Source organism: Triturus cristatus, chromosome 2_2 (genome assembly GCF_964204655.1).
Source record: "Triturus cristatus chromosome 2_2, aTriCri1.1, whole genome shotgun sequence".
NCBI classification, from domain to species: Eukaryota; Metazoa; Chordata; class Amphibia; order Caudata; family Salamandridae; genus Triturus; species Triturus cristatus.
The window spans coordinates 456,683,130-456,709,337 of record NC_140582.1 but is presented as its reverse complement, the minus strand read 5'-3'; the positions used below and the strand labels follow the sequence as shown (position 1 = coordinate 456,709,337).

At 41.7% G+C, this 26,208-nt stretch overlaps 1 protein-coding gene across 1 annotated transcript in view; it reads left to right on the top strand.

The window, feature by feature from the left end:
* The window catches only part of AFG2A (AAA ATPase AFG2A), a 1,612,935-nt gene extending 1,592,179 nt beyond the window's left edge, over positions 1-20,756 (top strand). Inside the window, exon 16 of the mRNA XM_085641546.1 lies at positions 20,108-20,756. Coding sequence (XP_085497672.1) covers positions 20,108-20,284 — 177 coding nt within the window. The 3' untranslated portion in view covers positions 20,285-20,756. The remainder of the gene's footprint in view (positions 1-20,107) is intronic.
* The last annotated feature ends 5,452 nt before the right edge of the window (positions 20,757-26,208 follow it).

The window sequence follows — 26,208 nt, the reverse complement described above, 5'->3', positions numbered from 1 at the left end:
CAGCGGCTACATTCAATTCCTCAAGTGACCATTCTGCAACGCTGCATCCAGCTGAGCCCTCAGCTGGCTATGAGATGTGCATATTCCACCTGGATAATAGGTTTAGTAATTTATGATGATTAAAAGGTGTGCTTTGAGATGACAAATTCTGAACTCTGCAGGTGAGCCATAACATAACGACTCGCTTGCCAGTAGCTTCACACAGCCTGCAAGCGTAGCCTGTAAGATCGCTTAGTAGGATAAAGTGATGTCACTGTGAGCATCTAAACTATTGATCTTCCGCATTACGGTAAAATGAGTACCAGTGAGTTGGGCAGTAGTAACATCCTTTATTCAATTATTGACATTGCTCTTATGAAAGCAGAACAGAGAAGGGCAACTTTCAGCGCATGTGCCCATGTATGGCCAAGAGGACAACCCAGAGAGGTGACAAACTCAGTGTTTTGATGGTCACAAGTTAGAATCCCGGCAGGGCAGGCCCAGGCTTCCATCCTTTCGAGGTAGGTAAATTAAGTAGCATACACTGAGTGAAGTTCCATCTTCTTTTACGAGCTTGAAACTGGCAGATGTCCCGAATGAAACGCTGCATTACCGTTGTTTTTATAATTAATACTATGTATTGCATGTGAAGTATGGCTCGCAAATGGAGTGCCACATTATTACATGAGGGGGGACGCCGGCGGATTCTGAGTCTTTTTTTTACATTTTCAAACGTAGGTGGCTGTGCTGGTCAGCCAGAATATATATAGAAGGATGGTAGTGAAGCTAAGCTTTTTAAACGAGAGAGCAAGCAGACTGTCTACAGACTGGCCAGACAGATGCGTCTCGGCATGCTCGTTCACTTGATATGCAGAAGCATGAGGGCACCGGAAATGCCAATCACTGTTTCCCCCAGTTGCACCGAGGAGTCGCCGAGTATCTCTTTGCATCCCGCAGGCTGCTTCCACCAGAGCAGCGCGTCTTCACGACCCCCTCATCCGCCGGCAAAAAGCACCTTCTGGATCCGAGGCCTCCACCCTCCTGCTTCCTGCGTCGCAGTTTCTCTTCGGACTCTTTTTTATGTTAAATCCCTCTTTCTGGCATGCAGTGTAAAACCGTGATGCTGACCTTGGGGGTCCTGTTTGCAGGCTCGGCCTGGCGTTCTCACCCAGCACGGCCTCCAGGCGAAAGACAGCGAATACTAGGCACACGGTGCGCGTTGCTCCACTCACTGACTGTCGTATCTCTGTAGGTTTGAACTTTACGTTTAATGGCTTTACAAAGGACTGCTTCTTGGCGCTATTTATCGGCAACTAGAGGGAAATAAAGAATGTGCCCTGACGTTAGCGGCGCTAGAATAATTCGTTCTTCTTCAGAAGGCCAGGCTAAAAACAAGCATTTGCAATGCACCAGGTCTCGCGTTTGTGAGAGTTAGACCTATTGGCCTTGTAAATGACAATGTCTTTTACCCATGTCTTTTGATTTGGAGTGTAGTGGATGTATTAACAGAGATGCAGCTGCAGCACTGTTTAGAGGACTGAGAATGGGGAATTACCACTGGGAACAGAGACACAGCTGCATCACTCCCTAGAGGACTTAGAATGGAGGAATTACCAACAGGACCAGAGAAGCAGCTGCAGCACTATCTAGGGAACTTAGAATGAGGAATTACCGACAGGACCAATGAAGCAGCTAGCAGCACTGTCTACCAGACTTAGAATAAGGAATTACTGGAATTACCACTGGGAACAGAGCCACAGCTGCAGCACTGCCTAGAGGGAATTACCTAGAAAACAACACCGGGTTGTGGCTCAAAAAACCTCAGCTGAACTGAGCCAAAAATGCAAAGAAACAGAACAAACAGTTCAAGCTGAGAAATACTCAACACAATACTTTGATAACTCCTAAAAAGAAATGAAACTGAAAAGGAGGGTTTTATGAATTTCCTTATTATTTGACGGAAATGATTTGAATTTATTTCATATTTCAAAAAATAATTTTGCGCAGAGACATTTCTTTTGTTGCGCTAAGGTCTTATATACAAAATTTTACAAGACATATATTACAAAGACACATAACTGATAATCCCCTGGAAACAAATAGAAAATATATACAAACATTCATCAAACACTCATGGCCATTATACTCATGCATACACGGCAAACATACAAAAACTGTCAAGAACTAGGTCCTTGTGGCGACCTTTCTTCCCTGGTACAATTAATTACATCTCAATTTAAATGTCCAAAAACATTTCATTATTGCATTGCCCAAAATGAATATAACAAATTGCTTTAAACTTCACATGGAAATAGAATTTTTTGAAAGCGGTGCGACACAAGGAAAATGAGAACTGGTCGACGCGTTTCGAACCCCAGAATTATGGGTTCTCCTCAGGACCAACCAATTTCTGCAATGAACAATAGAAAGGTTTTAGGATGTGATATTGGACTCAGAGTAACTACGAAGCACCAACAGGGCTTTTCAAAACCCACCTTAGAACGTGGAAATCTATCTGCCTGAAATGGATGTGAATCGTTTCCAATGCAGAGGGACCTAAACATAAAAACACCAAAACCAACTATATTAAAATTTCAACTTTTCTACCAAAGGCTAAACAAATAGCACATGACAAACAGCAGACTTTGGACAAAGGTAGGTAATGTTTGCTCGACTTACTGGAAAAAGAGAACGTGTCCTCTTTTCCGGCTGCCAATGATTGAATGCTTGTGTATCTAAAGAGGGGGAGAACGGTCGAAATGAATTCCGTTAACTATCGTCGTCTCTTTTACAACTCTAAACAACCGTTAACATACGCATTCGAAAACCTAGACCGCAACCAGCTGTATGAAGTCTAGAACTTACTTAGATAAATTTCACAGTCAACTTCAAGATGCTTTACCCGCGCCGGAATCTGAAAAAACGAAACAAGCTGTGTAAGTAATCAAACGACCTGATATCTCAGAGCTCCTGTTCCCTAGACATAACTAATCCTTGTTTCCCTGCAAGCTTACCGGGAGTACATTTTCATCCGTCCACAACCTTGTCAAACCACGAGTGAGGATACACACAGCCTTGTGGGTACTAGTGACGTATAGCTCTCATTTGGACTACCAGAAGCGCAAAGCTTACTGGTACATGTAGTTTTATGCTCGGTGATCCTACGGGTGTGTTTTTTTGAAAATGTGGCTAGGATTTCGTGAACCTGAAGAACAGTGTTTCGAATTTGAATACTAAAGATAAAGACAAGTGGCTACCGGGTGATGTGGTTAAAAATTCTTCCTATATAGTTTTGTCTATATAAAATATAGAACAATTCCTTTGCTACGCACCTAAACTACGGGGAAGGCTTCCCCAAAGCAGGGACTACTTTTTACATTATGCAATTGGTCTGAAAATCTCAGCGACTTCATTCAAGCCATTAATAGATTTTGAAGGCCAATTAAGCCGTCGCGAGGCATTATTAATCCTGAAATACAACACGGCTATTAATGGCTTGAATGAAGTCGCTGAGATTTTCAGACCAATTGCATAATGTAAAAAGTACACCTTTTCTCTGTCGCTGCCTCCTGGTTTTGGGCTTGTTCTGGTCTGCTGCTTTAATTTTTATACAATCATAATTGATGGAGAGTTCCGTTCATTTGTTGAGCCATGCATTAGTCCCTGCTTTGGGGAAGCCTTCCCCGTAGTTTAGGTGCGTAGCAAAGGAATTGTTCTATATTTTATATAGACAAAACTATATAGGAAGAATTTTTAACCACATCACCCGGTAGCCACTTGTCTTTATCTTTAGTATTCAAATTCGAAACACTGTTCTTCAGGTTCACGAAATGCTAGCCACATTTTCAAAAAAACACACCCGTAGGATCACCGAGCATAAAACTACATGTACCAGTAAGCTTTGCGCTTCTGGTAGTCCAAATGAGAGCTATACGTCACTAGTACCCACAAGGCTGTGTGTATCCTCACTCGTGGTTTGACAAGGTTGTGGACGGATGAAAATGTACTCCCGGTAAGCTTGCAGGGAAACAAGGATTAGTTATGTCTAGGGAACAGGAGCTCTGAGATATCAGGTCGTTTGATTACTTACACAGCTTGTTTCGTTTTTTCAGATTCCGGCGCGGGTAAAGCATCTTGAAGTTGACTGTGAAATTTATCTAAGTAAGTTCTAGACTTCATACAGCTGGTTGCGGTCTAGGTTTTCGAATGCGTATGTTAACGGTTGTTTAGAGTTGTAAAAGAGACGACGATAGTTAACGGAATTCATTTCGACCGTTCTCCCCCTCTTTAGATACACAAGCATTCAATCATTGGCAGCCGGAAAAGAGGACACGTTCTCTTTTTCCAGTAAGTCGAGCAAACATTACCTACCTTTGTCCAAAGTCTGCTGTTTGTCATGTGCTATTTGTTTAGCCTTTGGTAGAAAAGTTGAAATTTTAATATAGTTGGTTTTGGTGTTTTTATGTTTAGGTCCCTCTGCATTGGAAACGATTCACATCCATTTCAGGCAGATAGATTTCCACGTTCTAAGGTGGGTTTTGAAAAGCCCTGTTGGTGCTTCGTAGTTACTCTGAGTCCAATATCACATCCTAAAACCTTTCTATTGTTCATTGCAGAAATTGGTTGGTCCTGAGGAGAACCCATAATTCTGGGGTTCGAAACGCGTCGACCAGTTCTCATTTTCCTTGTGTCGCACCGCTTTCAAAAAATTCTATTTCCATGTGAAGTTTAAAGCAATTTGTTATATTCATTTTGGGCAATGCAATAATGAAATGTTTTTGGACATTTAAATTGAGATGTAATTAATTGTACCAGGGAAGAAAGGTCGCCACAAGGACCTAGTTCTTGACAGTTTTTGTATGTTTGCCGTGTATGCATGAGTATAATGGCCATGAGTGTTTGATGAATGTTTGTATATATTTTCTATTTGTTTCCAGGGGATTATCAGTTATGTGTCTTTGTAATATATGTCTTGTAAAATTTTGTATATAAGACCTTAGCGCAACAAAAGAAATGTCTCTGCGCAAAATTATTTTTTGAAATATGAAATAAATTCAAATCATTTCCGTCAAATAATAAGGAAATTCATAAAACCCTCCTTTTCAGTTTCATTTCTTTTTAGGAGTTATCAAAGTATTGTGTTGAGTATTTCTCAGCTTGAACTGTTTGTTCTGTTTCTTTAGAGGGAATTACCGACAGGACCAGAAAAGCGGTTGTAGCACTGTCTAGAGGACTTAGAATGAGGAATTACCAATGAAACCAGAGCAAGAGCTAGCAGCACTGTCTGGAAGAATTAGAATGAGGAATTACCAACAGGGCCAGAGTAGCAGCACTGTCTAGAGCAGAAGTCTTTGAATTTTTTTGCTCTGAGCCCCCCCTCCCCCCCCCCCAAGCAAAATGTTTTGAGGTCGGGCCCCCCCACAAAATTTTAAGGCAATGATTGGGAGAGAGCGGGGGGGACGTGGCTATGTGCAAGGGACAGGGCTTATGAGATGATTTCAGGAGTACGTTTTCTATAGATCATAAACCACACTAAGTATGATACTTATAAAACAGCAAATGCATCAAACAGACACATGTATAGTCTCAAAAATACTGCTCCCCATAATTAGTGTGTTGTGAGCGTCTCGCACTCTTGGACCCCAATGCACCCACACCTACTGTATTATTGATAACAGCAGTCCTGAGTAGCAGGCTATCTCCTCTGCATCTTTCACCTCTTCCCCACCATGCCTGAACATCACTCTGATTTTGAATCAGGTTCTCTGTCCCTTTCAGAAAAAAATAAAGCTCCCACATGTTGTCTCCCTTTTTTCTGCAAAGGTGCCCTCGGTACTCATGCTAAAAAGGAAAATGAGCTCCCATGCCCCTTTTTTTAAGGTAGACAGTGATAACTGTGATGCAGTGGGCCCCTCAAACCGATGGGCCCCAGTCCTGCTGCATCTGCTTAATTATTGATAACCAGAAGTGGCCACTTACACACCTGGCAGCAGTACCTGCTTCACTAATGAATGGCCTTTTTTAAACTAAAAAAAGGGGGGGGGGGAGGCCATTTATATTACCGCATTTGCTACATAATCCATCATCTGCTGCATAGTAATGCATATCAAATTCTTCAGTGCTGTAAACTAGTACTTACAAACATTCTATTCTGGAGGACAGATATATGTATTTTCGATAATTCTGCTGTATTGTGCAGTACAGGAAGACAAATGCGTTCTTGTTGCACACTTACGTTTTTAAGTCAACCTAGTTCTATGTATGTTGCGGTGTATTTTGCTGCACAATTAACTTCTTTTGTTGTCTTCAGCCATGTTTTTAAAATATGTTGAGCGTGGATTCAGCAGCCGTTTAGTATCCCAAACCTACTTGGGGATAGGATTACCACTGACACCTTATTACTGTTGTCATAAGGCCGCTCGAGCTCAGGTACATAAAACCAACCATCTGCTTATTGCCACGCAGATCAATATGTCCTCACAGCACTCGAACAAACATTAACTATTCCCTTTGCCGCTAAACAATTCCCACCCCCTTTAATAATTTCTTATTTAACTTCATCTTGACAACTTCTGTTAGTGACGAACCCTTTTGCCCTTTCTCCTGACTCCAATAAAGCTCGAACCAGCCTGTCTGCCCCTGGACCAAGCCTGCCATTCTTTTATTCCATCATTCTCCTCTTACTTTCCGTTTCTCTTTTCTCTGTCACCTCTAAGTGCGTCCTTAGTGCCTTTTGATGAGCTTAACCTCTATAACTAATGCCTCTTCCTCTGACTGCATCTCTTTCCCAGTGCTCAACCTGCTGCTGAAGCCTATTGTCCCTGTACCAGAGTGGGCTGGTAGGCTTAGTGCTTCCCTAGAGTAACTGCTTGGTTGTGAATACAGTGCTGTGAAGCAATTACCACTCCCAAATCTCCCGGGGTGAATAGGGCAGTACCTACCAATCCACCCAGTGCCCTGCAAGTCCCTCAGTGTGTGGTGCGGATGTAAACTTCATAGGAAATAACAACTGAATTTACCAATACTGTGTGGTTCTGTAATTACCACATATGTTATAATCATGATTCAAGCAGAAAAAAAAGCTTCCACAAGGTTCGGGACTATGGAAATTTCTCTGTAATAAAGGTCTAACTAATGATGTTTATGCATCACAATAAATACAGCCAGTTGTTAACTCAAATGATATTCAATGGATTTTGAAGCACTTATTTTGGTACTCTTGCTGTTAGCAGGATGTTAGATAAATACATTCTTGAGCCATCCTCACATAGGTCAGGAATTGAAATGGGGTAAAAATACATAAATGTCTTTTGTTTTCAGCACTTCGTCAAGAAACATCATTTACAATGCAATCGCTCTAACTATCACAAATGCCAGACCTATTGCATTGCAAATGATTGTGTTTACTTAGCAACCTTTTTGACCCTGCCAGCACACTTCCTGACCCCCGCACGAAGTAAATGAATACAGCCTGGAAATGCAGCAAATAAACAGCGCTGCACTTTCAGGCCATCTTCATTTACATGCAATTGCAGAGGCATTTGCGCCCCCGGGAACCCATCAAGGCCCCCCAGGGGGCGCGCCCCACAGTTTGAAGACCTCTGGTCTAGAGGATTTAGAATGAGGAATTACCACTGGGACCAGAGAAGCAGCTGGCAGCACTGTCTAGAGGACTAAGAATGAAGAATTACTGCTGTGACCAGAGACACAGCTGCAGCGCTGTCTAGAGGACTTAGAATGAGTAATTACCAACAGGACCAGAGTAACAGCTAGCAGCAGTGTCTAGAGAACTGAGAATGAGGAATTACCGACGCCAACAGAGAAGCAGCTAGCACCACTGTCTAGAGGACTAAGAATGAGGAATTACCTCTGAGACCAGAGAAGCATCGGCAGCACTGCCTAGAGGACTTAGAATGGAGGAATTACCGACAAGACCAGAGAAGCAGCTAGCAGCACTGACTGGAGGACTTAGAAAGAAGGAGTTACTAACTGGACCACAGAAGACGCTTTTTGCACTGTCTGGAGGACTTACAATAGTGAAATTACAGATAAGACCAGGGAAGCAGCTACAGCACTGGATTTGGATTGACTCAATTTAAATGTCTGCACTCCATCTGTTTTTTCATAGAATAGATGTGGAACATGGACTGGAGCAAGAACGATACATGTTTGATACACACTCCTTCTCCGTGTTTACATCTGGAGATGCCAGGGTCTGCGCAGTCAGGGCCCGGCTGCGACTGCCCCAGCGCATTGCTTTACATGTAGGCTGCTGTCAGTGCTATGGAATATTATATTTTAGCCCTATACCTTCCCATTTACATGCCTTTTTAATCTGATCTTCAGCTGGCAAGCAGTGACCTGGGAGGGGTGGTGTGGGTGGGTTGCAGAGACGGGTGAAGGTACCGTGCTGGCAAGGGAGTGCAATTGCAAACACCAAAAAAGCCACAAAAAAGAAGCAAGAGAAGATAAACGTGAAGCGCGTTGTTCAAGCTGCTGGCAAGCCACACAAATGAAATAGTGCTCACAGAGTATCATAAATCTGTAAAAGGAAGAGCACATGTAACGGGGGAAATTCCTGTGGGAGGTTACAAAAGCTATTTAACCAATCAAAAGCCGGCATTTACGAAGATCAGAAAGAGGAACCAATTGCGGTGCTCCAAGCCCATATTCTAGAAACCGAATGCATTGCAGAGCAGCGCATGCGCTGCCTTGGCTGAACCTAATAATTTGGTGAGCAGTGCTCTCCCTGTACCTGTGTGGTATTTTGTATCATGCTTTGCTCAGTTTTGAGTCCCTCTGAAAGACAACAAGTACTAAAATGATGGTTATCAACAGCAGAACAAGCTTAAGGAATTATTTATATTTATTTGTTTGCATTTTTATTTAGTATAAACCAATTGGGTAACAGAGAGCTTTACAAAAGAAACATATAGCACATTTAGATTTATGGCATTATATAAGAATACTTTAGTTACCTAAACATTTTGCATAAAAAGCAGTTTTGTCTTAATTGCCTTCACATCCAGGCTTAGTTTGCAAAGCCAATACGTCTGGCATTGGCTGCCATTCTTTTCGCTTTGTCAATGCTTGTTTTGTCGTGGCATTTGCAAAACTTTATTGTTGGGATATTGCTGGACCCTCATCTGTCACAAAAAAAACACTGGCTAAAAGCAAAAATTATTTAGATTACAAAAAGCATACATTGCCACAGTAATGCCAGCCAATTAAGGGAACTACTTTCTGTGTGGATGTGCTCCTGGTGAAGGGGTAGAATGCTGTAACAAAAACTCAAGTTAGCCACAAGTTAGTGATTATTATTTTTTTTTAAAAACATAACTGGGCCCATGTCAAGAGGCCACTGCAGCTTGCACTACTTATCGCCCCTGCCAGGCTTACTAATTAATGACAGTACCAAACAACTACTAACCATCATACTTATACAAGTGTGGCAATTCAATCAATTGCAGCCCCTCCCTTCCTAGCTATAAGAATAGCTTAGGTGACAGGTATTTGTCATTTTTGATGTATATTAAATTAACAAACAACTGGTTGTGTGCTCATCTCTAAAGCAGACAAATAGCACCACCATGTGGCAGACTTTCATAAGTGCTGGTGCCAAGCACTGGAAACAACCAGTTCAAATTAAGTGCTGCATAAGTAATATTGGCAATGTTCTTGTTAGGCCCGGTAATTTAAACCTGAGCTCAATCACTGGTTTCTATGGCACATAACAGACAGGTTTAACTTAAGAAAATGTGTAAAGCATTTAGGTACCAAAACAGTAAAAAAGTCAAAAACACAACACAACAAAAATCCCACTCAAGTTTATAAAAATAGAGAATATTTCTTTGAACAAAATGCCACCAAATGGACAAAATTCCAATAAGGGGAACCAGAGATATGAAATTCTATAGTTTGATTTATATTTTAGCGTCAAAAAGCACAAAGCACCAACGAGGGTCAACTGGCCACACTAGACTGGGACACGGTTTAAGGTCGAGTGTGATGGAGCACAGGTCAGGTACGAACCCTAGGTGGGTCCTGGTCAAAGAGTTACCTACTGACGTAAACATTTTCTGAGAAGGTAGTTCCTCAGCAAAGCTGGATCCAAAGACAGGGTCGTTGATGACAGACTGATGAAGGACAAGGTCTCGGTAAAGCCGCCAATAAAGGCGAGAAAACCTCTGAGTGGGAAAGTCCAGAATTAACACTAAGGAAGCCATTAATGTGGTTCAGATGTTCCTTAACGGACGGTTCGACAAAGATTTCTACCTTTTCCGGAAGTCAAAGTTCTACAGCAGGGCAAGGCTGCAAGCTGTAGCTTGCGAGGGTTCCACATCGGCATTGGGCCAGCTGTTTCGGACTTGCTACTGCAGAGAAGAGCATTATAAATGCTACAGTGGTTCAGGTTCTTAAGTTATAGCAAAAAACAATTGTGACTTTAAATGGTTCAATTAAAGAATCCCACCTAAAAGTAATACAGAACCATCAAACCATTATCAAAAATAGTTTTTTCATGAATGAAGAATTCAAATATACTATACAAAGGTGCTCAAAAGGTTACACAAACATTTGTCAATAACAGAGCAAATTAAGGTGTAAAGAAAACTAATGGCAAAAAGGGGAAACAATATGTACAACAACAAGTTTGTAGAGTCACAAAAACAAAATACCCTTATTGCTTCCTCTTTTTCTTTTTTGCCAAGGAAGGCGTCGACGGTGTTTTGACCTTATTGATTTGACAGGTCATCATCAGGATATAACAGTTAGAGAGCAACCATCAATTGTTTAAGCTGGAAAAAGAAAAGTTTACTTAAATAATGGGTACTGATAAACAGTTTCTTGGTTGTAATCAATACATAGAATGTTATTCATGCTAGTCTTGCTAAAAAGCAAATCTCAAAAGAGCAACAACAAAAATCCTACACCAATGTTAAATAAAACATTAATTTTACCCAAAAGTGAGAGAAAGAAGAGTGTGTCAAAGAATATATTTAAAATAAAAAATATACATGAATGTGCGCTAAAAAATAAAAAAGCATATGAGTGAATTGTCATGCATGATTCATAGAACAAATGATTACCAGAACTAATTCAATCCCAAACGTCAAGGAAGTGCAGGTCCAGCACAGCGATCGATCCAAAGTATCTGCAACAGGATACCAAAATTAAATAATGTTGTCTAATACTTCATATTTAGAGTCCACGAAGATACAAAAAACTCCTTAGCTGCTTACAAGTCCAACGAAACCAAGAAAGGTTTAACGTGGCATGAGGACTACCGAAGTCTAGATTACGTGATGCCTCCGAATCCAATCCGTGTATATAATTTAAATTACTGTCAGGGAAAAGAAGAAAATTCAAAATCTGAGCCAAAACCAAAGTAGTAATATAGCTGAACTACACTTCTTTAGCAGAAAATGGCTAAAAACGATATAAAAGATTCAAGAATATCTTTGGTCACAATCCACTATTCTCGTCAGTGCATTCCGAATTACGTGAATGACAGTGTTGAATACTGCGCGTTTTAATCAGCACTACTCTCCAATAGAACTAAAGGAAAGACCTAAGGTATGGTAAAAACCCTTTAATTCAAAAAGGATGTTTAAACTTACACATCCTATTCCCAGGTTCACATAAAAAGGGGGCAAGAATTATCCATTCAGTCCAATTAGAATTCCAAAAATAAAGAAAGAAGGGAACCTAATTTCAAAGTTAAGCGATCGTGGAAATCTCTCTAATACGCATGCGCATAATTAGAAACATTACTCGGTGCTGTACCCAAGGATAGTATTACATTCGCAGTCTCCAATATACTTAGGTGCTGCTATAACACATAAAATGTCACCAGGGAATAATCACAAAACTAGGTCCAACAAGGACCGAGATCAAGCTCACAATAAGAATCCACAAATCACAAAGGTGTAATTTTCATAGAGTCATGTTATTGCGATTAAAAAAAGGGGATTTTCCCCTAGAAGCGATCAAATAGAACTTCAGCGTGCATAAATAGCAAATGCATAATTTACCAAAAAGAAATGTGCAGTTGAAATAGATGAATGAAGAAAAATTTATTAATTGTGATGAATTCGTTTTGAGTATAACTAAAAAAACATCATCTCCAATTAATGGAAAGGTTAAAAGACCAAACATGCATATATAATGCATGTATATATAAAAATGGTTGATGTATTATGTATTTGGATCAAGAACAATCAACTTCAACAATAGTCGGTGATTCCCAACTATCCGAGACAATACAGATCTCACACTATATATAAAGAGGGCTGATGGTTTTTAAAAGAAGTCACAAAAAGACCTCAATAGGGGAACAGTGATGTAATATAGTGACACCCTAAATCATATGACACAAAATTAATTAAAGACAACAGTATTTCATTCTTCCGATGTATTCAAGCCTTTATTGATACTGTCACATCTTATGATTCAGCGGCACTTAACTGGATTTAATAACATTTGCATGTTGCCTCCTCTCACAGGTTTTTTTTGCATGTTCAATGACCTGCCATTTAATCTCATCCTCGCAATGGTTGAATTGCAGGAAATGGGACACTAGTGGGGCATTCGGAGTGCGACATCGAATGCGGCTCTTGTGTTGTAATACTCTAGTTTGAACCTTTTGAGATGTTTAACCCACATAAATGAGGTCACAAGGGCACCAAATGGCGTAAATCACATTTTGTGAATTGCAATTTGTGTGATCCCTCAGATTATGAACAATGTTAGCATGTGAGAAAAGGTTAGTATTTTTTGTAGACTCACAAACAATACAATTACCACATTTAAAGTGTCTAACAATCTTTTTAAGCCCCCATGCAGATGCTAAATCGGGGGAACTTATTCTAGGTGTAGGTGCACGTCTCAATTGATCCTGTATGTTGCGACCTGTCTTAAAGGAAAACAATGGCAAATCATCCGAAATACCACTTGACTTAACCAAAGGCCAATGCTTCTTAATAATTCTACTTATAGCATTATTTTGAGTACAGAACGTAGTAACACAAACCACCCTTCCAACTGTTTTTTTCTTGGGCGTGTATTGAGTTAAAAGTCCATGCTGTCTTAAGCAACCGCTTAATTAAGCGTAAGGGATAACCAGGGGCCTCCAATTTCTTTGCTAAAATGTTGGCTTCACGAAAATAGTCATCTTTGAATTTACAATTTCTTCGAATCCGAAGAAACTGTCTAAAAGGCAAACAATCCTTCAAACCTTTGGGATGGTTGCTTTGGTTTTGAAGCAAGGTATGCCGAGCAGTTGGTTTAGTGTACAATTTGGTTGCCAATTTTCCATCATAACTTATGATTCATAAGACATAATGGTAAGGTCCAAGAAATCAATAGATTCATTTCAATGATTGTAGGTAAACTTTGGATCAATTGAACATGAGTTAAACCATTCAATAAAGATGTCTCATTGGCTTTCCAAATGAAAAAGATATAGTCGATATAATGTCACCAATGGCATACGTTATCGAAAAATGGATTGACAAAATTATCATAGATATACTTCCTTTCAAAGTTATCTACAAACAATATAGCAAAATTGGGGGCATAAGAAGTCCCCTTTATTTGTAGATAATATTGACCGTCAAACTCAAAATAATGTTTGGTCAATGAAATTGTTAAAAGCTCGGTCAAAAATTCTGTTAGAACAGATACAGGACCTGATCTAGTGTCCAAAATGTCTTTCATTACCTGTATTCCTCCCACTTGAGGAATATTGGTGTATAAGGATTCAATGTCCAAACACAGCAATAACTCCGTCTCAGGGTCAAAACAGATATCCTCAATTTGGGTAATCATGTCTCCACTGTCTCGTACATAACTACAAGTTTTCTTAGCAAAATCTCTTATAAATACATCAATTCATTTACATAGAGGCTCGAGAACCGACCCACAACTGGATACTATCGATCTGCCAGGCCGGCTTGTTAGACTCTTGTGCATTTTCAGCTAAGTATAAAGGACTGGAGTCCTAGGAGTCTTGTTGTTTAGAAATTGAAATTCATGAGAAGTTAAAAAGCCAAGATGTTTTGCTTTTGAAGTCGCATCAAGAACCAGTTTTGGATTTCAATCAGAGGGTTAGATCTCAACAACATGTAATGATTATTATTCGACAATTGCCTCTATTGGTTGGGATTTGTTGAACTACAATACCTCCCCCTTTATCCGCGGGTTTGATTGTTGAGTCTGTATTTTTCTTTAATATTGTCAAAGCTTGTCGTTTATCAAAAGAAATGTTGTAAGGAATATATTGAAATGTATCCTTCAATATATAAACATGCTTCTTCACCATAGTTTCAAAAGCCAGCAGTTCAACTGGCATACAACTAGTGGAAGGATTAAGGGGAAAAAGTTGATCTTAATCAAGAAGGGTTAAAAGTCTCCACAAAACACTTGTCACGAAAAAAGGCCTTGAGGCGCGATTTACAAAACAATTGTAGTAGTTCCATTTGAATATGAAAACAATTTCACTTCAGTGGGTACAAAGCTAAGTCCTCTATTTAGAAATGTTGTTTCTGCTGAAGACAGCACGTGATTGGACAGATTTAAAATAGGAATCAAGGAATTCACTTAATTCTCTTCAGTGTTCATTGGGTGGGTGGACCTCACTGATAAAATTTCCTGTGGGTTTGTCTCCCCCCTGACTGAAAGTTCCATTGTTGAGGCCTGGTTTTTCCTCTGACTTTCTGCTGCAGAGAACACCATAACACGAGCTGCTGCAAAGTCAGGCCCACCAGCAATTCTTCCTCAGCGGATTGACTTGGCAGGCTGGTCCCAGTCTTCTATCAGATCCCCAGGCAAAAATCATTTTAAAAAAGTTTTGAAATCCCAGGTTTTAGGGTTAGGCAGAAGGAGTACACTCTGACACTTTTCCAAGGGCCCCAGGACCCCAGGGACACCACTTAGAGGTCTGGTCTCCCTTTATTAGAAACCACCAGTAGGGTCCAGGGCAGGTCTTGTTGAAACTGGTCAGTTGGACTATTTCAGTAAAGTGGGCTTCTTACAGCTTTTGTGTCCCTGTAGCTTAACAGGAAGTCTGCCAAATGTCCCTTGGCATCTACCTCTTTGTCCTGGGTGCAAGAAGGGGCTATTAGGGTTCTCACAGGTCACAACATCAGGTGCAGTCCTCCTTCTGCCTTCCACAGGTCCAGTAGTGTTCTGAAGAGAGTACTAGGAGGTCCTGCATTTATACCCTATCAAACATGTAGGTGGGGGATACTCTTGGCTATTCCCTTACCAATGGTGTAAAAGTTCCCACGGGTGACCCTACCCACTCTTGCAGTAGTTCCTGTGTGCCCTACTGCAAATAGTCCCTCAGTGCTCTTCTCTTCTTAAAATAAAGATTGCAGAACCTTTCCTCCCTGTGCGCACCCAGAGGTGTGGCTAAGGTAATGGGTAAAACCTCCCTTGTGGTAACTCAAAACCAGTTCTGAGGGCAGCTCCTCTCCTGACTGTCTGACTAGCAGGACAATAGAGGGAGCAGGCCCAGTGGGAGCTACATCTGTCCATGACAAGGTAGGCATCCTTTGAAGTTAATTAAGTTCTTGGACACAGCCAATATGACCATCCTGTTAGGGGAAGGCAACCCATCTCCCTTTGTTTTAGCTCTGGGAGCCACTTCAGACTTAATCAAGGAGCCTTTCAGCTCCGTTCCTGGGTAACAGTGAACAAAGACGGAAAGGTTAATTTGGCTCAGGCAAGAAAATGTCAACTTTCTAAAATTGTCATTTTCAAAATAGTAGTATAAAATCCGACTTGATCATTAAGTTGTATTTTAAATTACCATTAAAATAAGTCCTCAAATCATGTTTCTAGCAACTTCCAAATTGCCGTTAAGCATTATAAGATGGTATAATCAGTGCTTGAAATGGAAAAATGCAAGAGTACCTGCTTGTTTCTGAGAAGTGCCGGTACTCTTCAATTAAAAGTATTACATCACTCTTGAGAAGTGCAGGTACTCTCCCTCTCAAAATAAAAACGTGCCGATACTCAGTACCGGCCCATTTTAAGCACTGATTATAATATAACTAAGTGCTTTCATAAGGGAAAGCCAGTCTTGCCACAGCAAGAAACCACATTAGAGGTTTTTCACTGCCATGACATGTTAAACATAAAATGCACATGTGGTACTTTTTAAATACCATGCATCCTGCCCTGTGGGCATTTAGGGCCTACCTTAACTGAGTATTAAAAGGGAAGGTTTAGGCTTGGCAAAAGGTTTACCTTACCAGGTCTATTTGGCAGTTTTACAAATACACACCCTGTCTGCAGGGGCAATTCTGTAAATTGGTGGTGGCATAATATGTGCTACAGTCCACTAGTGACATTTAACTTAGTGGCCCTAGGTACACTTTTGTATCATATGTTTGGGACGTATTGGTATATTGAATATACCATTCAGGAGTGTAGTCCATTTCAACATGCTTTAGGGGCAGTGCACATACACTAGACAGCAGCGTCCCAGTGTGCAGTCTTGACAAGCCAGCAACAAAATCGAGCAAACAAATGGGGGTGACCACATAAATAGGGGCGTTTTCCAACTTTATATATTTTTTTTTTCACTGAAAAAACTAAGGTTAAGGTGACATTATTGTCAGGTGAAAATGTCAGTTAAAACATAACATTTTAAACAAAATCCACCAGTTATACGTAACTTAAGTAACTATAACTCGTACCCCCACCATGAACAGTGTTCAGTTATGTAATTTCAGATTTATTACTGATGTTATCAATGATGTCATGGAGTATGTCATGAGTAATGTAATATGTGAGGTATAAGCAGTGCATGGTGAGGACCCGGCAATGATTTTTTTGTGTGACTTCCCTGGGCCCACCCGGGTTACCCGCAGCACAGAGATACTTTGGTGAACCCAGGGGAAGGCCAATGGCCACAGCAGTCCTGCTGGCTACTCTGCCTGCACCAATCTTGGATGCTGGCGGGAGCTGGCTCGATTGGTTTGCTCCCACCTGCTGAGAGCATCTTTTGTTTCTGCTCCCACCAGTTGGGAGCAAATCTGTGTTCCCTACCTGGGAGAGTGCGGGTAGGGATTAAGATTTATATTCCCTGCCCAATCTCTGCCATGCAGGTAACAAGACAGACAGTGTGCCAGGGATGGGTACACCGGCTCTCTTCAGGCCCTGGGGGATGGGGTACCTGGGGTAGTCTTATGGCTCAGAGAGTGGGAAGGTCCCATGCTCCTCCCTTAAATTTCACCCTGAGAATTTTAATGGCTCAGAGATAGGGGGTGCAGGCACCCTCTCAAAGATAATTACATTGGCCCTGGGGCTTTGGAGCATTTTAATGGCTCAGGGGGAAGAGCCGAACCCCCCCCCCCCCCCCCCACACAAAAATAATTACATCAGCCTCAGGGGAAGGGGTCTTCAGAGCCTTTTAATGGCTTTGGGAGGAAGGTTGCATGCCCCCTCGAAAAAGAAAAGAAAGAAAAAAACTAACTACGCAGTGCAGACTACCACTGTATTATATATATATCCATCAATGGATGAAGAGAGATGACTAAAAGCTCCTCTCTTTATGGGCTTTTAGTCTGCCCGCTTAATCCATTGGTCTGTTCAGTTGTCATTCAAACTGGGTTTCATTCCATCACAGCATATATGGCAGGGGTCAGCCACTTAACCTACTGAGTGTCCTCAGTGGTTTATCTGTACTTATCTGCCTAAACAAAATTCCTTTTCAGTCGTAGGGCAACAGTTCAATTTCTCCTTTTATTTGTCTGTTAATTTCATGGGTTATTTTTTGTGATGTCTCATTTTTCTTTAAATTTACGTTTTGGAAACATGCAGATCACCTTAAGTCAGCAGCATTAGTTTAAGTTACTTTGAAACTTTTAATATCTATCGCATATTTGCAAAAAGTAAATAAAAAATATTGTTTGATTGTCATGCCCTGACCGGTTGGATTTGCCAGTGTTTGTTTGGATGGAATTGAGGAAGTTTACCAAGGTGAGTTTGTTTGAGGATGTGAATATAGTCGCATCAGGATCGACAGGTGTGCCCAAATTTGCGAATGAAGAAGAGAAAACGCACTGGCCTATTTAGATATTGTGCAATCTTTTTGTAAATATCCTACACCCTCATGCGTGTTTCAAAACGTAATATTTTTTATAACATTTTCAGCTCAACTTTGAATTTGTAAAGCACATGCCAGCTCTATATAAAACCAGGATAAATAAAACAGTACATACACCCAGGGAAACATGATGTATCAGTGCAAAGACAATGAGTAAGGGTTAGTTGGCGGTGTATAAAGAAGAACATGAGCCCTCCTTCTGCCTTTAACATCATAATGACCAGTTACTTACTGGTAGTATTCATTACTCCGAGTCGTAGACCTCCCTGTCACAGATGTGGTTCCCATCCCTCCATCCCTGTTTGGCTTCTTGTGCTTTGGGGTACAGGATATGAATAAGGGGGTCATGGGTTATGTCACAGGATGTGGGAGTGGCCTGGAGGGTAGGGATGGGCTAAAGAGTTTTGCTTGGAAGATCTGGGGGGAGGGGCTATGCTTATGAGGTATGGACTGTGAGGAGGTAATGTCTGGTTATGCTTATGGCATCCTTCTCTTTCCATGCTGGAGTCTAGAGCGACAAACGCATTGGAGGGTTTTTCCCATGAATGCTATTGTGAATTTGACATCTGACACCCACCCTTTCTCTTGGTGTTCTAAAACACACAGTTTTCCAGCTGAACGCTGGAGAAGAAACAGTGCGATATGCACTGATGGCATATGACGTCTCAGGCAGGACTGGCGTGCAGTTGCTCGTGTTATCCCCTCATGGATGACCCGATAGTGGCGCATGTGCTCCTGGGGGTGTCTATTTCCGCACTGGCCCCTTCACACTTCTGCCGGACTGGTCGCAGGTGTCTGAGCTCGACCACATAACCCCGATTCGCTTTTCTCCTTCTCCCCTTTCAGGCCAAGCCTTTAAGTAACTTTAGTCTTTAAGGCTAGTCATCAAATGTTTAAATAAAGTGTTTTAAAAAGGATAGTCATCTTGGGTAATATGCTTACCAGACGTGGGCAATTAGTGTCAACGTGGAAGTTTCCCGCATCAAGCGTAAGCTATCACTAATGTCACACTTGTTTTTAGGGGTTAGGAACAGTGATTTTGGAACTCTCTAAACCAGTGGCGTAGCTAGTGCGTTATGGGCTCAAAAGCAAGGAAGCAATTGGGCCCTCTTACCACTGTTTGAAATGTGAAATACAGGAACAACTAGGGTTCCGTGGGACACTAAGACCTCTGGGCCCTGGCACCAGGCACCACTGCACCAACTGAAGTGACCCCCCTGCTCTCAAAGTAAAGGGCCGTCTGGCACCAGATCACCGGGTCTTTCCCAGACACCTGAAGGCACCTTAAGGCTAATTCGTTCTTATTTATGCGTTCACTCTGATCTCAGCATTTTTTATTGCACAATTATATTTCTGGCATGTCTTTTTAACTGTCTATAAAGCACACTAATGCTTATTACCTGGTTCACAACAAAAATATGCAAATAAAACTGGGCCCTGGTGCCGAACATCTCCCGTACTATGTTGAGGGTATGTGATCAATGCCCCATCTGAGTTGACTGTTCATGTCTTCTCTACAAGTTGAAAACTGGAAGAATTCTGTCTAGTTGTGAGTTCTGATAGGCTGCCACTTGGGCAGCCTCTCTTACTTTTCTGTAAGGATTCCACTAATCATGGATGATGCTGTACTTGGCAAATCCTTTCTTCTCAAAGGTTTTGATTAAAACCCACCATCTCCAGCTTTCTGTCCTGCATGGTATACTTTGGCCAATTATATGCTCTAGACACATTATCAGATTGACAGGCTTTATTTTAAATGGGTTCTTTTTCTAGTAGATGAACGAGAGGTGTTCATAATATTATAAATAAAACTATACAGCACATTCGGCTATCCTCAGAAAAATAGTCTGAATTCAATATTTCCCTCGTTTTCTACTTGCAGTGTGAACTGCATATTTTTTCAAAACTGCTGTGCTGCATAACATACATTATGTGTGCAACTTGTTTCTTTAGATCTTTTACTTAGTTACTGTGTTGTCTTCACATTATAATATTTATTTTTCCATTTGACAGATCACCGCAGTCTGCAGGGAGGCTGCACTTCTGGCCCTCCAGGAGGATATCCAAGCTCAGTGCATCATGAAGAGACATTTTGAGCATGCACTTACGATTGTGACACCAAGGATTCCAGATTCATTGTGCCAGTTTTATGCAGCCTATCAGAAGAAAAGCGGACTTCATGCCCTTTGATGATAATGTGGATTAATATGCTATTATTGTTTTGAACGCAGACATATGCAAATCATGTGGCATGCAAGTCCATGCTGGCAATACAAGGATTCCAAGATGGTGGTGCTGCTGGAGTGCCACGGGTTCCTGCTCGAAGTTCCCGCTCTATCATTCATGCACAGTGTTGATGCCGGATGCAAGATACACTGCATTTGGTACAGAATTGGTGTGATATGCACACTCGACCCCATTATGCTTCTTGTTCAAAAGAACTGTACTTGTGCTGGTTAAAGAATGTAGGAACGTAAGGATGTCATCTTGATTTACTGATAGCTCTAAGAGTTTTTTTAGTGCCTAATGTCTACCTTCTAGAACATTTTACATATAACTTGGCTTCACATTGTAAGTATTGATTGGTCTTCGCTATGTACTGTTTCTTTCATAGGTCTCGTGGAAGAGGGCTATTTTTTTAAACAAAATATACTAAAACATTCATACTTGTACAGTATTTCTTCTCAGTTCAAAAGCGATATTTCCACCATGTGAAGAAAATCAGGAGTGATTTATTATTAAACTGTAAAAGTTGTCTTTTTGCACAGATATATTCTCAAAGGGTTGGGAGTCAATTGGAGTGAATCTTGACTTTGCCCATGCATCAGGTCATAATCTCTATGACACTCTTGCTTCTAGTTATTCCTTCTCCACTGGAACAAATTGGAGCTAATATGACCCTTTATTCCACCCACTGTCGTGTTAGCTCGCTCAGTGGGCTTATGCCAAACGCTCTTTATTCATTTTTCGGGCGCAGAAACAGCAGTGGGCGGTGTGCCAAAGGAATACAAACAGGGTAATGATACCTAATAACTAACTCATGCCCTTCCCTCATGTTCCTTCTGCACATCTTGACCCAGTTCCATTCTCCTACCAGAATGTGCTGGACGTGAACTGGGCGACAGTTCTGTTTGAACAAGCAGTTGATGGCTTTTTAAGGATTATTACCCAGAACGTTATTTTTGTGGTGTGGCATGCCTGTTTGCAATCCCTTATCTCCGCAGCTGGTTGAGACCACAATGGTCTGGAGTGAAAGAATGCTGGTCTTGAACAAGACCACTTCCCATGTCTTCCCTGTGGTACTGGCGTTAGCTCCTTTGTCACTGAACCATATGCACTATCTCTTTATAGGGTAGGTGGTTGCTCAGCCTATAACACCATCCAGTACACAGTGGAAATCTATGCTTGTAGTGTCCAGTGCAAATTCATAAACCTTATATTCTCCGTTAGTGGTCAAATCGCCTTCCACCTCAAGGAGTGAAAGTTCATCACGGAGTGCCTTTGGGGTTGTTGGGAGTAACCCAGTGGTCCAGACTTTTCCAGAGTTTGTGCCTTACAGATGGGAACAATCACTGTTGCCACTATTGATTGTAATCAATTTATAAGACAAAGGAGGGCTGGACACATTTCTGGCAATTCTTTTCAATGTCACCTGACTTAGGCTAAGCTAAAACAATGACCATGTAGCAGAGTAAAGCCTCCTGAGAGGTTGATGTCTGGTTCTGTATAGTGTATCTGTAAGGACCTATTTCCACTAAGTCACCTGACTCCCCCACTGCATGTTTCTGATATTTGGGGTGGGGGACCGCATCAGTATTTAATTGCTTCCGTTGAGTGTGAAATCTTTTCCGGGGTCCTTCACTAATGTCTTGGATTCTTTATGAGTGCATCTCTGGAGACAACGGACACAGATCTCTAGCCATACCTATACATCTGGTTGGTTTAATTGTTCTTCCCCAGGGTGTAGACGCTCTCCCCCAAATAAGATTAGTCCTTTCCAGTCTGAAAGTACCAGTTAATATCTCTAAACCCTCTCATGGGCAAAGTTAAAGATGCAGATTATAAGGGCTCTAATTGTCAAGTGATGGGCAGGGTTCATCCCAGAGCTTATTCTGCCCTTGCAATAAATGACTGATCGTTCTACAACGGCTTGGTGGTTAAGGAGGTACTTGGATTGCAGGACTTCTTGTATTCAAGTTGTTCTTTTGGTCCATTTCCACATAAGGCTCTCCCAATTCCGCCTGCCCTCTTGGAACTAAAAGAAGGGCCTCCCTTTCATATTCCAGGGTGGACATTTCCCCAAGGCCCGGATTAGTGATTCCAATTGAAAGCCACAATTGGCGAATTCATGTGTCTCTAAAAGGCTCTGATTTCAAAGTGTCAATTACGTTTGAAGATTCTACGTATATGTGCGGGGTAGAAGGGAGATGTCCGAAATTAATACTTGTCATATGTATATGCTCTCTAGTGTCCACTACTCACACTAGAACTAAAGAAAATGTTATCAGTGCTCAAGACTTTCCTTCCTTTAATCAACTAAAAGAGGAGACTGTTGTACACCCAGGTAATGTTGCCCCAGGAACATCAGGGCAAACTCAATTTTGGCCCCTCTGTCAGTTGCCCAGAGACCTCTGGCTATGGGCCAGGGCACTTACCTGAAACTCACCCTTTAGATATTCACAAAAAACAATAATCCAACTGCATGTGGACTTCCTGGATGCTCATCACAAATGGGTGTTACTGTGTAGTTACAAGCAAAACCTTTTCTCTCCTGGGTGCCCATCACACATTTATATTTGTGCCACGAACTCCAGCTCCAAGTTCCAGCCCTTTCTTTCTTGGACCGAGGAAGGCTCTTCTCTTTTGGATGCATTACTCTGTCAATGGCTAAGGATGGTTTAAGAAGCTTCATTAAACATAGTGTTAGCAGATAATTAAGAAGACAAGTGAACAAACGAACTCTGTTTTCTGATGCTTTGCAGTGGGTATGAACTAGGGGTGGACGGAATTTGCGTAATCGCGTTACGCAAATCTCCGCGAAACAGTAAAAATCTCCGCGAACACGCAGAAATTCCGCGAACACGCGGAATTGCTTGTTCGCGATGCCTTTTTCCTGTTCACAATCGCTGTTTGCGTGCTCGGGGAGAAATATCTCGCGAACACGCATTTTGAGAACGCGAACAAGCAAAAATTTCGCGAAGTCGCGGAAAGCGAATTTTGGGCAATTCGCGGTCTCTGCAGAACGCGAAATTACCCAAATTCCGCAAATTCCGCGAACGGAACGGAATTTACCGCCCAGGCCTAGTATGAACAACACTGCTCCTTGTTCTTCATAAACACAAGTATGACACCCTTCCCCACAGTTGATGAATTTGATAGCATAGTGCCTGAAATGCTGGTCTATAATCCTTTAAGACTTCCCCGAATAACATCTGCATTTTTCAGAAAGCCAGGACACCATCTCCTTGATGCAAAATAGGAGCAAATGGTGTATGTTCTTCCATTGTTCTATGGAAAGAAGACAAAGGATCAGATGTACTAGGACTGGATTTGCGGAAAGCGGTTACAAAATATATAATGATGTTGCATACCTTTCTATGTACTAATAGGTCAGCTGTTCACAAAATAACAAATCACAGGGGGTGACACAATAACCTGCCTAATTAATGCGTGTTAGGCTGTCGCAGCTTGTGACCCCCTGTGAATGGCTGCAATCACAGGAATGGTGGCCTGCAACAGACAGCTGACTGCCATCGCTGCGACTAAATTCCATAACAAACAAAAAATTGCATTTCTAAAGCAACCCCAAAAGGAAGTATGGCTGCCTATAAAAAGAACGTTTTTAGATTTGGAAAACTTCAGAGAGGAGCAGGCGTTCGTTCCATGGACCACACCATCTACTCCTCTTGAGGCTGCCGTCCCAATTCACAAAAGGGATGGGGTCCAAAGGAGAGGGTTACCATCCCAGCTTGGGAGTCTGCAAGGGGTCAGTGGTTTGCACCCACACTGAGGTCCCAAACCATTGATTCATACCATACTTACTCACACATTGGATGGAATGTCGCTCTCTCACTCCTCCAAAATTGTGATCCAGTGGGGGTCGCTAAACCCATTTCGCAAGTCGGAAAACTTTTCCGAATCCCAAAACAGGGTTAATAAGAAAAAGGGATTTTGTTTTTGCAAACCCTTAGATTTTGCATTTCACAGTCACAAAATCACTTAGCAAATCTGTTCCATAATCCTCTTAGTGAATCATGCAGGTCACATGTGGCAGCAACCAGAGTGCATATAAGCAGAATTTATGCGCCTACAAATTGTGCAGTTCACTATAATTGTGATGGGCGATATCAGTTGCATCTAAAGTTAGGACTTATTCTTATTAGTTCTTAAATGGTCACGTTTCATTGTGGTTTCATACTGTATGCTGATTCACTACACATGTTTATTTCCTTGTGATATATTTTTACATCCATACTGCGTATCATAACCAAGAGGAGTACCTTACAATAGCAGTTTGCCTCTAACCCTTTTGGCAGTAACAGGGGCCACTACGCCTGAATTTCTGCCCTGGCAAGCAAGTCTTCCTGGAGCTCCACTGGAGCATCAGTGAGACTCTCCCCGCCACGCTGAACAGAGGAAGTGCGGCCACTCCTTCCTCCCAGCTTGGCTGAGCACCCCAGTACATCCATTCACCTCCAGACCTCAGCATGGTCTCCAGTACACCTGCCGGAGCCCCCTGTTGATAATGCAGGAAATAAAGACTGGTCCTCACTTAAGTTATGACAGCCTTTTCTTCACCAGCTGTGTAATCCAGTGGAGAGTGACACTGCTGGCTGCTGATGGAGGTTGACCATCTATGCATGGTGCACAATCCCACAAATGAGAGGTGTACATTCAGAGCGGACCCCGAGCCAATGTGATTTGCTGGCAGAAAAACGACACCAAACAATAAGATTCATCCTCTTTACCCTACTGTGCGTCATTTGCACCAGTGTGCCACAAATATTAACCTTTTACTGCTACTATTGGTCCATTACCACTCGTTACTAGTGAGGGCCACAGTTTACGGAGAATGAAAATGATGATTTGGAAGTCCATGTATTGAGTTCACCACCACTACGTGCTAGGTGAATGAGCGGGAAGCTTTCTCATCTAAGGAGCCTTGGACGATGTTCAACCAATGTATGTTTGTGCTGAAGACACATCCTTGTCACCGGTTCAACTCACTCTTTCTTTGTTTTAGTCTTCAGCTATTCAAAGTGACCTTTACACACTTTTTTTTTAAACTTTGGGCATGCAAGATCTTTTCATTTCCTCCAGGAGATGCTTTGTAACTTACGCTGAACCTATTCGTGAAAAATGCGTCCAAGAACTACATTGGGTTCTTTTGTGCATACCAAGGTGTTAGTATCAAGGCATGTTTTCAAAATATGGTCCTGTTAATATGATTTGCAAGGTGGCCACGACGCCTACCATGCACCGTAGCTGCTGAATCGTTGCTTGAAAAGTTCTTTAACTGATTTTGCTCTCTCTTTAAGTTTGTTAGTTAAGTTAACTACTTGTTAATGTTCTTCTACCTGTTGGCTTTACTATACGTGTAAAGGAAGGAGTGATTCTTCCCCCTTACGTTCTCGCCATTCGTATGACCCGCCCATCCTCCTTCTCGCTTAATACAGTGATCCACCCAAAGAAGTAAATGAAGAAGAACCAAAGGGAGTTGATGGTAAGGTATTGACTCAGCCAGGAACATGTGCGTGCGTGCTTCCCAGATGTGTGAGTAAAACACGTGCTTCAGGTACTAATGTCAGGGTGCGATCCAGTCGGTGTTTTTTGCACTATGACTGGTTTGCGACCTGACCATCATTTTGTGCTTCAACCAAAGTACTAATCAGTCACAACACAAAGTGCCCATTCGATGGATGGAGGATGCATAACCTCATGCCTCATTAATATGTATTAAACAGGAACTCTTTTAAGACCTACTCAAATTCCTAATGGTCAAGGATGGTTCACAAACTTCACTAAACCTACTGTTAGCAAATAATTCAGGTGATACCCAAATGGGTTTCTGATGTTTTGTAGTGGGCATGGACACCACATTTTTGCGTGAGTGG